Below are 16,613 nucleotides of genomic sequence, written 5' to 3'. Positions count from 1 at the left end.
TCTGTAATATATATCTCTCCACAGCCTTGGAAAGTTTTCAGCTATTATTTCATTAACAGGTTCTCTATGCTTTTCCCTTCTCTTCTCCTTCTGGAAAGCCATAATATGAATATTTGTTTGCCTAATGGTGTTCCATAAGTACTGTAGGCTTTTTTTTTTTTTTTTTTTTTTTTTTTTTTTGCAGAAATTATTTCAAACAACCTGTCTTCAAGTTCAGTTGTTCTGCTTGATCAAGTCTCTTCTTGAAGGCCTGTCCTGTACTTTTCATTTCATTAATCAAATTCTTCTGTTGAAGACATTGTTTGATTCATTTTAGTGATTTCTCTTTGTTAAATTTCTCATTCATATTATGAATTCTTTGTCTGATTTCATAGAATTATCTACTGTATTATCTTTTACTTCATTGAGTTACCTTAATATCATTACATTGAATTCTTCTTCTGGAAATTCATTGATTTCCTTTTCATTGGGTCCTTTTACTAAAGACTTATGTTCCTTTGGTGGTGCCATATTTCCTTCCTTTTTCATGTTTCTTGTGTCCCTGCATTGATCCATACACCTGTTGGAACAATCGCTTCTTCCATATCTTGTAGAGTAGCTTTAATAGAGAAATACTTTCACTTGCAGTTGGGCTTTAGTGTACCAGTTGAAGGACGTAGTAATTTTGTTTTCAGATAAGTGCAATGGAATTGGGTCTATGAAGGTTGTTCAGCTGTAACTAACGTCAGCAATAACTGTGGGTGTCTTAGTGGCCTAGGCTGTAGAAGTTTGTGGCAGTGGTGGTATGGATTATTAATTTCCTTAGTGTCAAGTATTCTTGGGGTCCTCCTATATTTAATTTCACCACAATAGGGAGACTTATCAACAGGATCCCTGTTGGTCCCAGGTATGACATGGCTTACAAGTAGCTGCAGTAGCACTGAGTTCCTGGTGCAGGATCTTAGAATGGCTGTGGGGTGGGCTCATAACCTCAGGGTTTCATTGATCCTTTGTGGTACCTGGGTTTGGGGGTTCAGGTTTGCTCTTTGTGGCAGGTTTGGATGTAGAGTGCCCACAGAGCCAGGATCTGGACTCTAAGAACTCTAAGACACCCCTATCCACTTGGGCCCAAGGGCTGCATTGTACTTGTGGTTCTATCCCTGGGTGGGGGCAAGGCACAGCACTGGCCCAACTCCTGAGAAGAAAAGGTACTCTGGAGATTTGTGCCTGAGGAGCAGAGTACACCTAGAAATAAGGAACTTAAGCCAGTAGAGTTCAGTGGCATCTCAGATACCAGGGGATAAGACACCATGTAGTGATGACTGTAGACCCTAGGATGGTAAGGCTTATCTGTATCTTACTTTCTGTGACGACAGGTGTGCAGCAGCAAGTTTCCCAGAATGGCAAAGCACAGTTGTCTTTTCAGTTTGGGGGCATCAGAGAACAGCACAACAATGAATCCACTCCCTAGAAAGAAATGTGTCTCTGCAGCTCAGACTCTAGAGCTAGTCCAGCACCAGGGAAGCCGGGTATGAAATGTCTGGTCTATAGGGCGGGGTGTTTCAGCTTAGTCACTAATGTTTCCTTGGGATAAGTACTCAGCTCTGACAGGGCAGCAATTTCCCAGAAGGTGATAGCATACTTCAGATCAATCCTGGGGGCAATGAGCACTCTGAGTGGCCTAGACGCCATTTTGCTGGAATGTGGGATGCTGTTTCAAATTGAGGCATTGAGGAGATGTGATTGCTCTCAGTGGCTAAGGTACTGTTTTCCTAGGAGACAGGGTACCACTTTGGGTCCAGTCTGGTGGTGGGGGCGTGGATAGGGTGAGGGGAAGGTAGAGTAGTTCCACCTCTGCCTGGCCCACAGGGAAGGGTGTAACAGTTTTTCGCAGCTCAGTTTTGAGATGCTAAGCCACTGAGATGGGGTGGCTGAAAAGCAGCTTAGCCTCAGTAATGAAGGGGAGCTACGGCTACTTGCCTCCAGAGCAAGGCACACTCCAGCTGCAGTTTCAATTCTACAATGCATAGCACACTAGTTGCGTAAGTCACTGGGGTCAGGGCACAGTGTTGGTTCCTTTTCTGGGGGCAGTATGGTCATGTGGACTCTAGGTAGCTCCCTCAGATAAGCTTAGTGACTTTGAGGATTGCAGGGGACCCCAGTGGCGAGGTCTGTAGGTGTCCAAGGAGTTGATGCAGGCTCCTGAGATCCTCTTCCTTACCTTTTCCATGTAGAGAGAAATTCCTCCTTGTTCCTAGCTGGTCCCAGTTGGGGGTTGGTGTAATGGAAGTCTGTCATTTCCTTCCTTTTTCTATACGGCCATTTTGAGTTTCTGTACCCACTTGGGTTTCTGTTTCTCCTCTGATGCACTCTGGCACTCACTCCCAGTTATTTTTGTTAAAATGAAGTTATTTGTTGTTCTGGCTATCTTTGTGAGGGGACCAATTGCTAGAGTCTTCTACTTGGCTATCTTGCAGATGTCACTTTTTGTCTTTAAACTTTTGTAGAAGAGTTAAAAGTGATTTATACGCCACCATTATAGTGTCAGAATATTCTTGGCAATATACTTTTATCAATGAGTTGATACTTTCATGTGTTTCAATATTTTAATAAGTAGTATCACTTTGCTTCAGCTTCATGAACTCTTTAGCATCTTTTGTAAATTGGGTCTAATGGTGATGAACTCCCTCAGCTTTTGTTTGTCTGGGAAAATCTTTATCTCTCCTTCATTTCTGAAGGGTAGTCTTGTTGAGTAAAGTATTCTTAGTTGACTTTTTTTTTTCTTTCAGTTCTTTGAATATATTATCCCACTGTCTCCTGACCTGTAAGATAACTGTTGAGAAATCCATTGATTGCCTATGGAAGTTCCTTTGTATGTTATAAGTGCTTTTCTCTTGCTGATTGTAGAATTAACTGTCTTTGATTTTTGACAATTTGATTATAATGTGCCAGAGTAAAGTCATCTTTGGGTCAATCTGTTTGGGAACCCTTGGGTCTTATGTCTGATGTCTAGATGTCTTCCAAGATTTGGGGACTTTTCAGATATTATTTCTTTAAGCTTTGTGCTTCTTTTTTTCTCTCTCCTCCTTCTGAGACTCTCACAATCTGTGTATCACTTCCTTTGACAATGTTTCATAAATACCTTAAGCTTTCTTAATTACTTTTCAATCTTTTTTTTTCTTGTCTGACTGGATAATTTCAAATGACCTGCTTTCAAGTTCAGATTCTTTCTTCTAATTGATCAAGTATAATGCTAAAGCTCTCTATTGCACTTTTCACTTCATTAACTGTATTATGTTGTTATCTTAACATCTGAACCAGTCTTATGTCGCCATCTTAACATATGAAGCAGTCACCTCCTCTAGTCTTTACTGACTGGCTTTGGGAAACAAACAGCTTCATGAAGCTTCTCTCAGACATTTTCAGTAGATATACCCACTCCACACCTTCACCCATTACTTTTTAGGGAGAATTCGTAAGATTGTATGCTTTCTTTGGATTCTATAAAACTAGGCTGGGTGTTGAGAATATCCCATGGTGTTTTTTTTTGGTGGGGGGAGGTAGTGCCCTGAAATGCTCAAGTTTGCATGCATACTTTAAATCCCAAAGAATTGTGCCAGCTGACTGTGCCTGCATTCCCCATCTAGGGGGTGCACATGACAGCCAACCATGGGGATGGAGGGCGGTAATGCATATGAAGTGCTGGAATCACCTGTGGGCCAGCTGGTGTGGTGGTACACCACACAGGTTAGGTGTCCCAAGCAGCATATGAGTGGGTCTGCTGAAAGAGTCTGCAAAGTGGTTAGTAGGATACACAGTCCCTTCCTGAGTTTCAAGCCCTGACTGTGAGTCCCTGCCTGTTTTCCCTGCTCCTAGTCTCTCCTAGACACTTAGCCAGGCTGATCCCATTATTCTGAGTGAGGTAAGGAAAAGATGGGTCTTTTGGAGTGTCCTGCACAGGTAGAAAAGCCAGGAGCTTACTCACTATGCTCTCACTTCCCTCTGTGGGAAGAATCACAGGTTGAGGGAGTCTCTCTTGGAACCGAGCTGTGCCATCTTGGGGCAGGAGTGATGCAGGTGAACTGAAATTGTTCTTACATTCTTCAACGTGTCTATTTTCCAATAGTATTCTGGAACTTCTCTAGCCTTTAAACTGCTAGAAAGGGTGGTTGTCAAAATCGGTGCACTGTAGGGAGATGACAGTAGATAACACTTATTCTTTTATCTAGCTCTCTTTTACCTACTTTCTAATTGAATAGCTGGTTTTGTTTTTTCTTGTTTTTTAAACTGTTGAATTTTAAGAGTTCTATATAAATTTAAGATAGTAATAACCAATCACATATATGGTTTGCAAATTTTTCTGTCAGTCTGTGGTATGTTTATTCATCCTCCTGTAACACAGCCAAAGTTTTCAACATTAGTAAAGTTCAAACTTTCAATTTATGTACCTTGCTTTTTCCTTTAATGGACCATGCTTGTGATATCAAAAATTATTTTTCTAGCTCTAGATTCTGAAGAGTATCCACAACTGATCCTCAAAAAATTCATAGATTTACATCTTCAGTTTAATTCTATGAGCGATTTTGAGTTAATTTTTGTATAAGTTTTGAGATTTTCATTGAGATTATAGTCTGCTTGCCTTCTTTCTAGCTTTCAGCATTGTATGTTTCACATATACACTATTTTCCTTTCCTAGTGTACATTTACACTATATTCCTGAAATTAGATGTCCATCCTACAATTTTTGTGTGTCTAATTTTTAGTATTCTAAGTTCAAACTATTTTCTAGCTTAATTTAGAAATTTCCTTTGACTAGTAAGCCATTAGAAGCGTACTGTTAAATTTCAAAGCAACATAGGATTTTCTGGTTAACTTTTTGTTGTTGCTTTATAGCTAAATGCCACTGTGGTCAGAAAACAAATTATAAGCAATTTGAAACCCTTGAAATTTGTTGAAATTTATGACTCAGCATATGGTCAATTTTGGTAACTGCTCCATATGCACTGTAAAAGAACATGTACTCTATTTTTGTTGAGTACAGTGTTCTACATAAGTCATTTATGGGAATTTTGTCAATTGTGCTGTTTAGACCTTTTATTTTTTTCTTTGTTTATTCTTGCTTATTCTCCATGGTGAAAGAATTCTCCGTTAAAAGTGTATATTTGTTTCTCTTTCACTTTTAGTTTTGTCACTTTTTTCTTTTGTACATTTTGAAGCTTCAAGTTGGATACAGAAGTATTAAAATTTACCACGGATTTAACTCCTTCACTTATTTATCTATAGTAATATTTCTTAGTTAAACCTATTTCATTTCATATTACTAGGCGTATGTTTGCTTTATTTTAGTTAATATTTTCATGGTGTAACTTTTTCTATCCTTTTCATTTTCAACTGTATTGTTCACATAGTTGGCTTCATGTGTGTGTATGTGTGTGCACTTTAAGTACTTGGAATGTTTAATTTATTCACATTTAATATAATTAATGTTCATAATAAAATTGAGCTGGAATAAGAGTTGGCAAAGCTTTTCTGTAAAGGGCCTGGCCATAAATATTTGACTTTGCAAATAACATGGTTCCTGTTCCAACTATTCAAGCCTGTTGCTCTAGCACAAATGGAGTCATAGACAATATATAAACAAATGAGTATAGCTGTGTTCCAATAAATCTCTATCTAACGAAACACATAGCACATGGGATTTGGCCAGTGGGCTATAGTTTGCTAAACTCTAAATTACAATAAATAAATGTATTGTAATTTATATAAATTACAATATTTATATAATGTAATTTATTGTAATTTATCATAAATTACAATATTTATATAATGTAATTTATTGTAATTTATCATAAATTACAATATTTATATAATGTAATTTATTGTAATTTATCATAAATTACAATATTTATATAATGTAATTTATTGTAATTTGTCATAAATTACAATAAATAAATGTGTTATAATCAGGAAATAAATAAAAGGCTCAAAGCACCAATATCTTGCAAGAGTGTACTGAGTTTAAGTTTGACTCACAGAATATGAAAATATTTCAAGTGTGAATCCTAAATTAGCAGTTTCCTGACAATTTATTTTCTTTCCAGTTGTAGTGATTAAACTACATTATATTGGGAGGGAAACACAAAACAGCAACAGACAAAAGTAGGGTGCCCAGACACAGAACAAGCTATGCATACATGCAGACTTGATATAGATAAATCAGTAGGGAAAGCATCAAATAATAAATGCCGGAAGCACTGGTTATTTATATAGAGAAATAAAACAGAGCCCTGTCCTAAACAATCCACAATAATAAATTCCAGACTGAATAAAGACTTAAATGTGAAAAGCTCATATATGCTAGTGAGGAACTTCTTAAGACACAGTAATAAAAGTAACAATAGAAAAACATATACATTTAACTGTATTAAAAGTTAAAATTTTTCTATTAGAAAACATATAAACCAGATAAATGAAAGCCGACAATTTAAAGTTTACTATGTTTTAATGAACAAAGGGTACTATTAGAAAAAATATAACAGAGAAAATCTGAGATCAATAACAAATAAAAGCAAGAATAATCTCACTACTAATTAGAGAAATACAAATAAAACCAAAAGTGAGATGTTATTTCACATAAGTCAAACTGACAAAACAAAATATTTGACATTACTACCAAATGTTAACAGGTTGTTTCATAATGAACACTCTTATAGACCATGAATTAGAATGAAAATTATTGCAAACAGCTCTAGCAATTCTAGTAAATCTTAAGATGAGATAACTTAACTTTTAGGTAGACATACTAAAAAAACTCTCAGATGTATATATGGAGACATGTTCAAGACTGTACTGAAACATTATCGCAAAATTAAAGAATTAGACAAAATCTAAATTCCTTTGTCAAGAGAATGGATACATTTTGGTAGAGTAATACAATGGAATGTAGTAGACAACAGTTACAGTACATAAACTGGTAAAATATATATCAAATATTAAAAATAATGTTGAGCACATATAGCTTTTGCAGGATACATACAGCATCATATCATCACTTAGTTTAAAAACGTGACAAATGGCACTATAAAAAAATTTCAGGCATAATCATATAAAGTATTAAAGCATGAATAGTATTGAAAAACACTAAGTTCAGGATAGTAATTACCACTGGGAAGGGATAGAAGGAAACAGGTGAGGAAAGGAGTGCACACAGAGATTCAGTTATATCTGCGATATTTAATTTCTTAACAAAAATAAAACATAAAACATAACAAAACCTGAAACAAACAGGGCAAAAAGAACTGACACAATTGGGTGGTAGGTACACAGGAATTAGTTTTCTCTTCTATATTTTGATGTATGCTTAAGAGTATATAAATTTTCAAAATAAAGAATAAGATACATAAAGTGTTTAGCTTAATTCCTGACACAGAAAACTCTTAATAAATCTTGGCTCATTATCTTTTCTGTTTTTCTAAATACGAGAAAAAAAACCCCAAATCATTAGCTAACTCAATGTATATATTATAAGCATTTAACCAACATGGGAAAGATTAACTCTTGAAATGCAAAACTTTAAATGATATGTTCACATGGTTCCAGGAGAACTGCAATATGAATTAGATAAAATGAAAAGGCAATCTTCCATAGTGCATCTTGATGAATAAAATAATACATGCATCTAGTAGTCTACATAATTTCAGAAACTGATTTATCCTAGACTACTAAAAATAGTTTATACTTTAATAAGATTAAGAAGTTTTGTTTGTTTGTTTTTTGAGATGGAGTCTGGCTCTGTCACCCAGGCTGGAGTGCAATGGAACGATCTCAGTTTACTGCAACTGCCACCTCGCTGGTTCAAGTGATTCTCCTGACTTAGCCTCCCAAGTAGCTGGGATAACAGGTGCAAACCACCATGACTGGCTAATTTTTGTATTTTTAGTAGAGATGGGGTTTCGCCATGTTGGCCAGGCTGGTCTTAAACTCCTGACCTCAAGCAATTCACCTGCCTTGGCCTCCCTAAGTGCTGGGATTACAGGCGTGAGACACCATGCCTGGGACAGAAGTAATATTTTAACTTTTTTTTTTTTTTTAATGTTATTTCCACAGGTTGTTGGGGAACAGGTGGTGTTTGGTTACATGAGTAAGTTCTTCAGTGATGATTTGTGACATTTTGGTGCACCCATCACCCAAGCAGTATACACTGTACCCAATTTGTCTTTCATCCCTCAGCTCCTTGCCACCCTTTCCACCTGAGTCCCCAAAGTCCACTGTGTCATCCTTATGCTTTACGTCCTCATAGCATAGCTTCCAAGTATGAGTCAGAACATACAATGTTTGGTTTCCCATTCCTGAATTACTTCACTTAGAATAATAGCCTCCAATCTCATCCAGGTTGCTGCAAATGCCATTAATTCATTCCTTTTCAAGGATAAGTAGTATTCCATCATACATACATATATATATATATGTATATATGTGTGTGTATATATACACGTGTGTGTGTGTGTGTGTGTATCAGTAGTAGGATTGCTGGATGAAATGGTAGTCCTACTTTTAGTTCTTTAAGCAATCTCCACACTGATTTCCATACTGGTTGTGCTAATTTACATTCCTACCAGCAGTGTAGAAGTGTTCCCTGTTCACTGCATCCATGCCAACATCTATTGTTTTTTGATTTTTTGATAATGGCCATTCTTGCAGGAGTAAGGTGGTATCATGTTGTGGTTTTGGTATGCATTTCCCTGATCATTAGTAATGTTGAGCACTTTTTCATATGTTTGTTGGCCATTTGTATATCTTCTTTTGAGAATTTGTCTATATGTATATGTTTGTTGGCCATTTGTATATCTTCTTTTGAGAATTGTCTATTCAGGTCCTTAGCCCACTTTTTGATGGGATTGTTTGTTCTTTTCTTGCTGATTTGTTTGAGTTTGTTGTAGATTCTGGATATGAGGCCTTTGTCAGATATATAGATTGTGAAGATTTTTCTCCCACTCTGTGAGTTGTCTGTTTACTCTGCTGACTGTTCCTTTGCCATACAAAAGCCCTTTAGTTTAATTAGATCCCAGCTATTTATCTTTGTTTTCAATTGCATTTGCTTTTGGGTTCCTGGTCATGAAATTCTCGCCTAAGCCAATGTCTAGAAGGGTTGTTCCAATGTTATCTTCTAGAATTTTTACAGTTTCAGGTCTTATATTTAAGTCTTTAATCCATCTTGAGTTGATTTTTGTTTAAGGTGAGAGATGAGGATCCAGTTTCATTCTCCTACATGTGGCTAGCCAATTATCCCAGAACCATTTGTTGAAAAGGGTGTCCTTTCCCCACTTTATGTTTTTGTTTGCTTTGTCAAAGATCAGTTGGCTGTAAGTATTTGGGTTTATTTCTGGGTTCTCTATTCTGTTCCATTGGTCTATCTGCCTATTTTTATAACAGTACCATGCTGTTTTGGTGACTATGGATTTATAGCATAGTTTGAAATCAGGTAGTGTGATGCCTCCAGATTTGTTCTTTTTGCTTAGTCCTGCTTTGGCTATGCAGGCTCTCTTTTAGTTCCATATGAATTTTAGAATTGTTTTTTTTTAATTCTGTGAAGAATAATGGTATTTTGATGGGAATTGCATGGAATTTGTAGATTGCTTTTGGAAATATGGTCATTTTCACAATGTTGATTCTACTAATCCATGAGTATGGGATATGTTTCTATTTATTTGTGTCATCTATGATTTCTTTCAGCAGTGTTTCATAGTTTTCCTTGTACTTTGACTCCTTGGTTAGGTATATTCCTAAGTATTTTATTTATTTATTTTTGCAGCTATTGTAAAAGGGGTCAAGTTCTTGATTTGATTCTCTGCTTGGTTGCTATTGGTGTATAGAAGGGCTACTGATTTGTGCACATTAATCTTGTATCTGGAAACTTTGCTGAATTCTTTTATCAGTTCTAGAAGCTTTCTGGAAGAGTCCTTAGGGTTTTCGAGGTAAACAATCATATCATCAGCAAACAGTGACAGTTTGACTTCCTCTTTACCAATTTGGATGCCCTTTATTTCTTTCTCTTGTCTGATTGCTCTGGCTAGGACTTTCAGTACAATGTTGAAGAGGAGTAGTGAGAGTGGGCATCCTTGTCTTGTTCCAGTTCTCAGAGGGAATGCTTTCCACTTTTCCCCATTCAGTATTAGTTGGCTGTGGGCTTGTCATGGATGGCTTGTATTATACTGAGGCGTATCCCTTGTATGCCAATTTTGTTGAGAGGTTTAATCATAAAGGGGTGCCGGATTTTGTTGAATGCTTTTTCTGCATCTATTGAGAGGATCATGTAATTCTTATTTTTAATTCTGTTTATGTGGGGTATCACATGTATTGACTTGCGTATGTTAAACCATCCCTGGATCCCTGCTCTAAAACCCAATTGATCATAGTGGATTATCTTATTGCTACGTTGTTGGACACAGTTAGCTAGTATTTTGTTAAGGATTTCAGTATCTATGTTTATCAAGGACATTGGTCAGTAGTTTTCTTTTTTGGATATGTCCTTTCTTGGTTTTGATAATAGGGTAATGCTGGCTTCATAGAATGAATTAAGGAGGGTTCTTTCTCCATCTTGTGGAATAGTATCAAAATTCTTGGCACCAATTCTTCTTTGAATGTGTGGTAGAATTCTGCTTTGAATCCATCTGGTCCTGGACTTTTTTTTTGTTAGTAATTTTCTAATTACCATTTCAATCTCACTGCTTGTTATCGGTCTGTTCAGGCAATCTAATTCTTCCTGATTTAAGCTAGGAGGGTTGTATTTTTGCAGGAATTTATGCATCTCTTCTAGGTTTTCTACTTTATGTGCATAAAGATGTTCATAGTAGGCTTAAATGATCTTTTGTATTTCAGTGGTGACAGTTGTAATATTTCGTGTTTCATTTCTTAGTGAGGTTATTGGATTTTCTTCCTTCTTTTCTTGGCTAATCTTGTTAATGGTCTATCAATTTTATTTATTCCTTCAAAGAACCAGCTTTTTGTTTTATTTATTTTTCGGGTTTTGTTTGTTTGTTTGCTTGCTTGCTTGTTTGTTTCAATTTCACTTAATTCTGCTCTAATCTTGTTTATTTCCTTTGTTCTGCTGGGTTTGGGTTTGGTTTGTTCTTGTTTCTCTAGTCCCTTGAGGTGTGACCTTGGAATGTGAGCTTGTGTTCTTTCAGTCTTTTTGATATAGGTGTTTAGAGCTATGAACTTTCCTCTTAGCACTGCCTTTGCTGTATCCCAGAGGTTTGGTAGGTTGTGTAATTATTGTCATTCAGTTCGAAGAATTTTTAAATTTCTATCTTGATTTCGTTTTTGACCCAATGCTCATTCAAGAGCAGGCTTACTTAATTTCCATGTATTTGCATGGTTTTTAAGGTTCTTTTTGGAGTCAATTTCCAGTTTTATGCCACTGTGGTCTGACAGAGTGCTTGATATAATTTCAATTTTCTTCAATTTACTGAGGCCCATTTTATGGTCTGTTGTATGGTCCATCTTGGAGAAGGTTCTATGCACTGTTGAACAGAATGTGTATTCTGTGGTTGTTGGATGGAATGTTCTGTATATATCTGTTAAGTCCACTTGTTCCAAGGTGTAGTTTAAATCCCTTGTTTCTTTGTTGACTTTCAGTCTTGATGACCTGCCTAGGGCTGTCAGTGGAGTATTGAAGTCCCCTACTATCAATGTGTTGCTGTCTATTTCACTTCTTAGGTCTCATAGTAATTGTTTTATAAATTTGGGAGCTCCAGTGTTAGGTGCATTTATGTTTACGATTGTGATATCTTCCTGTTGGACAAGGCCTTTTACCAGCATATAATGTCCCTCTTTGTCTCTTTTAACTGCTGTTGCTTTAAAGTTTGTTTTGTTTTGTTTTGTTTTTGTCTGATATAAGAATGGCTACTCCTGCTTGCTTTTGATGTCCATTTGCATGAAATTATTTTTCCACCCCTTCACTTTAAGCTTATGTGAGTCCTTATGTTTTAGGTGAGTCTCCCAAAGGCAACAGATGGTTGGTTGGTGAGTTGTTATCCATTCTGTGGTTTTGTATCTTTTAGGTGGAGCATTTAGGCCATTTACATTCAATGTTAGTATTGAAATGTGAGGTACTGTTGCATTCATCGTGCTCTTTTTGCCTGTGTACTTTGGTTTTTTTGTTTTTGCTTTTTTAGCTTTTTCATTTGTTTGTTTTATAGGTCCTGTGTAATTTATGCCTTAAAGAGGTTCTGTTTTGATGTGTTTCCAAGTTTTGGCTCTAAGATTTGGAGCTCCTTTTAGCAGTTCTTGTAGTGGTGGCTTGGTAATGGCGAATTTGCTCGGCATTTGTTTGCCTGAAAATGATTGTATCTTTTCCTTGATATATGATGCTTAGTTTGGCTAGATACAAAATTCTTGGCTGATAATTGTTTTGTCTGAAGAGGCTGAAGATAGTGCCCCAATCCCTTCCAGTTTGTCTGCTGAGAAATCTGCTGTTAATATAATAGCTTTTCCTTTATAGGTTACCTGGTGATTTTGTCTCACAGGTCTTAAGATTTTTTGCTTCATCTTAACTTTGGATAACCTGATGACAATGTACCTAGGCAAAGATCTTTTTGTGATGAATTTCCCAGATGTTCTTTGTGCTTCTTGTGTTTAGATATCTAGGACTCTAGCAAAGCCAAGGAAGTTTTCCTCAATTATTCCCCCAAATATTTCCAAGCTTTTAGAATTCTCTTTTTCCTCAGGAACACCAATTATTCTTAGGTTTAGTTGTTTAACATAATTCCAGACTTCTTGGAGGCTTTGTTCATATTTTCCTATTCTTTTTTGTCTTTGTTGGATTGGGTTAATTTAAAGACCTTGTCTTCGAGCTCCGAATTTCTTTCTTCTACTTGTTCAATTCTATTGCTGAGATTTTACAGAGCATTTTGCATTTCTAAAAGTATGTCCAAAGTCTCCTGAATTTTTTATTGTTTTTTTCTTCAAGCTATCTACTTCCTTGAATATTTCTCCCTTCACCTCTTGTCTCATTTTTTGGATTTCCTTGCATGGGGCTCCGCCTTCTCTCGTCCCTCCCTGAGTAGCTTAATGACTAACCTCCTGAATTCTTTTTCAGGTAAACCAGGGATTTCTTCTTGGTTTGGAGCCATTGCTGGTGAACTAGTGTGATTTTGGGGGGGTGTTGAAGAGCTTTGTTTTGTCATATTATCAGGGTTGGTGTTCTGGTTCCTTCTCATTTAGCTAGGCTCTGTCAGAGGAAAGCTCTAGGGCTGAAAACTGTTGTTCAGATTCTTTTTTCCCTTGGGGTGTTACCTTGATGTAATACTCTGCCCCTTTTCCTATGGACATGGTTTCCTGAGAGTCTAGTTGTAGTGATTGTTATCTCTCTTCTGGATCTAGCCACTGAGCAAGTCTACTAGGTTCTGGGCTTGTACTGGGGGTTGTCTATACAGAGTCCTGTGATGTGAACCATCTGTGGGTCTCTCAGCCATGCATACCATGGTATTTGGGATGTCTCCCGGGTCCTGCAGGAGCAATCTGCTTCCTTCAGAGGGTCTGTGGGTCCTCTTGGATTTCCTTATTCCTGTAGTTGTTCTGGAGCAAAAATTCACAATGTGAGCCTCTGCATGCTACTCTGTCCATTGTATTTACTTTCAATTGTTCAAAAGTTAGTTACAAAAGCTACTTGGGATGACCAAACAGTTCAAACTTTTAAAATATTACTTCTCAAGTTTCTTAATTGTTATAAAATCCAAATCTTATAAATTGTTATGACTGAGAGGGGGAGATGAATAACATTTTATAAAACAGTAATTTATGGGCTAATTGATCCACCCATCATTTATATGGGTTTCCTGATTGTTACTCCTATCACATTTCACTCCATTTTAATTTAGCTTATAGATCACACTATGCCTGCCTTATTTACTATCATATTGCCAGAGTCTAACACAATACCTCACTACTTATAGGTGCACAACAAATTAGTTATAGATCAATGAATAAATAAATTTCTTTCAGATTATTCAGGAAGTCATTCTTTTAAAAATATTCAGCAGTCTACCAATGCTTATTCAATTAAATCCAGACTCCTCAACATAATCATTCATAGCTCTCTATAACCTGCTCAACCTAATTTTTTCATATTCTTTCCTATATGCCAAATACATTATATAAATTGAAATATATTTTATTCCCTAAATACGACGCTCATTCTCTCATCTCCTTTGGCTTCTTACGCCAGTGGGTGAAACACTCCCAACCACCTCTAGTTTTGCCTTCATCAAGTTATTTTGAAATTTCATCTACTCTTCAATGTCCATAAGATATGCTACATTTTCAAGAAACTTTTCCTGATCTCTCCAACTATATTTCTTTTGTTACCCTTAATACACACATTTGTTTTTAACGTTCTTAAGATACAAATAATATGCCATTTACCATGTTGTTTGATATTTGTCTCATTCCATATTTTTCTTAGTCTTTAAGTTCCTATAATAGGGTCATTTTATTTTAACTTCATATAACTAAAGCACTTGGCATAATTCTTTCCATAAAGGTAGTGGTCGAAAATATTAGTTAGGCTGAATTATGTGAAAACACTGCTCAAAAACTATTTTCTAATAACAATTGCTAAGAAAATACAAACCTAAGAATAAATGACCCAATAATCCAAAGTAATTATAAAAGTTGTAAGATGAAAATAAGCATAATATGTCAAAACAGAGATAAAAGATCTTTGAAAGAATAAAAATGTTGACTTAGCAATCCCTTTCCATTTGCTAATGAAACTTCTGGGAAAAAAAAAACCCATTACTTAATAACTCAAGCAGTAATAGAAAAAATCATGCTGTGAGAGTTAAGACTGAAATTGCCTAAAAAACATTTACAAATTTTATTTTCATTATCTCTAAAACAAAATTTTAACAAGCTATACTAAATAAAGGAATAATTTAAATAATTGTGTATTTCTTGAATCTTAAATAACTGATATTGTGTAATTAATTTCTATTTATCTTTTTAAAAATTAGAGACAGGGTCTTGTTCTATCACCCAAACTGGAGTGCAATGTGCAAGCATAGCTCACTGCAGCCTCGAATTTCTGGACTCAAGAGATCCTCCCACCTCTGCTTCCTGGGTAACCAGAACTATAGGCATGCACCATCATGCCATGTTAATTTTTTAACTTTTTGTAGAGATGGGGTCTTGCTATGTTCCTCAGGCTGGTCTCAAACCCCCAGCTTCAATTATCCTCCTGCCACACTCTCCCAAAATGCTGAGTTCACAGGCATCAGCTACCACACTGGGTATCTAATTATCTTTGCTCTCTAGATGACTTCCTGAGATAGTGTTGATGGTGTATCACAGAAAAAAATGTCAATAATATTGGACTGTGGTTAGGTAAGCAAATTCTCTGGATACTTTTCTTTCTCTAAGAAAATTATACACTCTGTAAGTACTCTAATTACAATTTTGTAATTTACTTTTGGCTCTCACTCTAATCAATATTGGCTACCAAATACGTAAATTGCATCTTTTCCTCTATCCTTTGGAAGGAAACAGGTTGGCTAGCATTTTGGGAAGATGTTCCTATACATCTTAAAGGACTGCAGGAAATCTCTTAATCCTTTAGTTCATATCATGAGGAGGTTAATTTTCATCATTTATCAATAAATGTTGATGAACAGCATAAGTAACTGATAAACTTACAGTCAAACTCCCTGTAATGTGGTAAATCATCAATCTCCTAGCATCATGGGATGATGCAAAATCATCCCTTCAAGGTTTTATGTGAGTAACTCATCAATAGAGAGTCCAGAATTACAATGGCCAATACAAAGGCTTCAAGCATATGTAACTATTTAAATCTAAATTTTATTCATTTAATATGAAAATTAAATAAAGCATTCATTTCTTCAGTTGTATTAGCCTACTTTCAAGTGGTCAAAAACCCCATGTAACTAGTGGCTACAATACTGGACAGTGCAGAATTATATAACATTTCTATCATCGGAGAAAGATCTATTGGACAGTGCTGGTCTAGAAAGCTAATAATTTGATTCAACTCAAACAGTACAGGTGAATTGTTATATTTTATCTATTGAGTCTTATATTTGTTAACTCATGAGCAATAGGAGTAGCTTTGCCATTTCTTTAATATAATTTTCAAATAAATATTTTTTTATGACAGTTGGCACAAACTCCTATACATTGTACAAGACATGTCAAATTCTTTCGGGCCTCAAGGCTCCTTCTTGGTATCCTATGACCTTTCTATCAAAAATAGGTCTCTACCACCATCACCTCCACAACAATACACATATTAATTTCTATCTCAGCACCCTGCTTCTTTCATAGGATACTATAATTTTAATTATTTCATTCATTTATTCACATCTCTTTCATTCATTCATGTATCTTCTACTGAAGGAGGATCCTTTGTCTATGTTATTCATAGTCCTGTCCCCAGAGTTTACCTAACATAGGCATGAACTAAAAATTCATTAAATGAGTGTATTAATGTTTGTTGAATAAGTGAATATATTTGGACTATGATGTCTTTCCCCTCCATAGCCAACTCATACCTCTTTGGCACTATGCTTTTATATGTATTCCTCCCTTTTTTTTTTATTCTAGCTTATGTATCTCCT

The 16,613-nt window shown here is 35.9% G+C and overlaps 2 protein-coding genes across 5 annotated transcripts in view; both read right to left on the bottom strand.

Moving 5' to 3' along the window:
- The window catches only part of LOC126955052 (peptidyl-prolyl cis-trans isomerase A-like), a 789,087-nt gene that overhangs the window by 94,931 nt on the left and 677,543 nt on the right, over positions 1–16,613 (bottom strand). The gene's annotated exons all lie outside the window — the stretch shown is intronic.
- SCLT1 (sodium channel and clathrin linker 1) overlaps positions 1–16,613 on the bottom strand; it is a 214,627-nt gene that overhangs the window by 181,055 nt on the left and 16,959 nt on the right. For 2 of the 4 annotated variants that reach the window (XM_050791219.1, XM_050791222.1), the window contains exon 3: positions 13,461–13,557. The exons of the other annotated variants lie outside the window; for them this stretch is intronic. In XM_050791219.1, the coding sequence (XP_050647176.1) occupies positions 13,461–13,557 (97 nt within the window). The remainder of the gene's footprint in view (positions 1–13,460; positions 13,558–16,613) is intronic. 4 annotated transcript variants of the gene reach the window in all.

This window comes from Macaca thibetana, chromosome 5, assembly GCF_024542745.1.
Source record: "Macaca thibetana thibetana isolate TM-01 chromosome 5, ASM2454274v1, whole genome shotgun sequence".
NCBI classification, from domain to species: domain Eukaryota; kingdom Metazoa; phylum Chordata; class Mammalia; order Primates; family Cercopithecidae; genus Macaca; species Macaca thibetana.
This window is presented reverse-complemented; position numbering and strand designations above follow the sequence as displayed.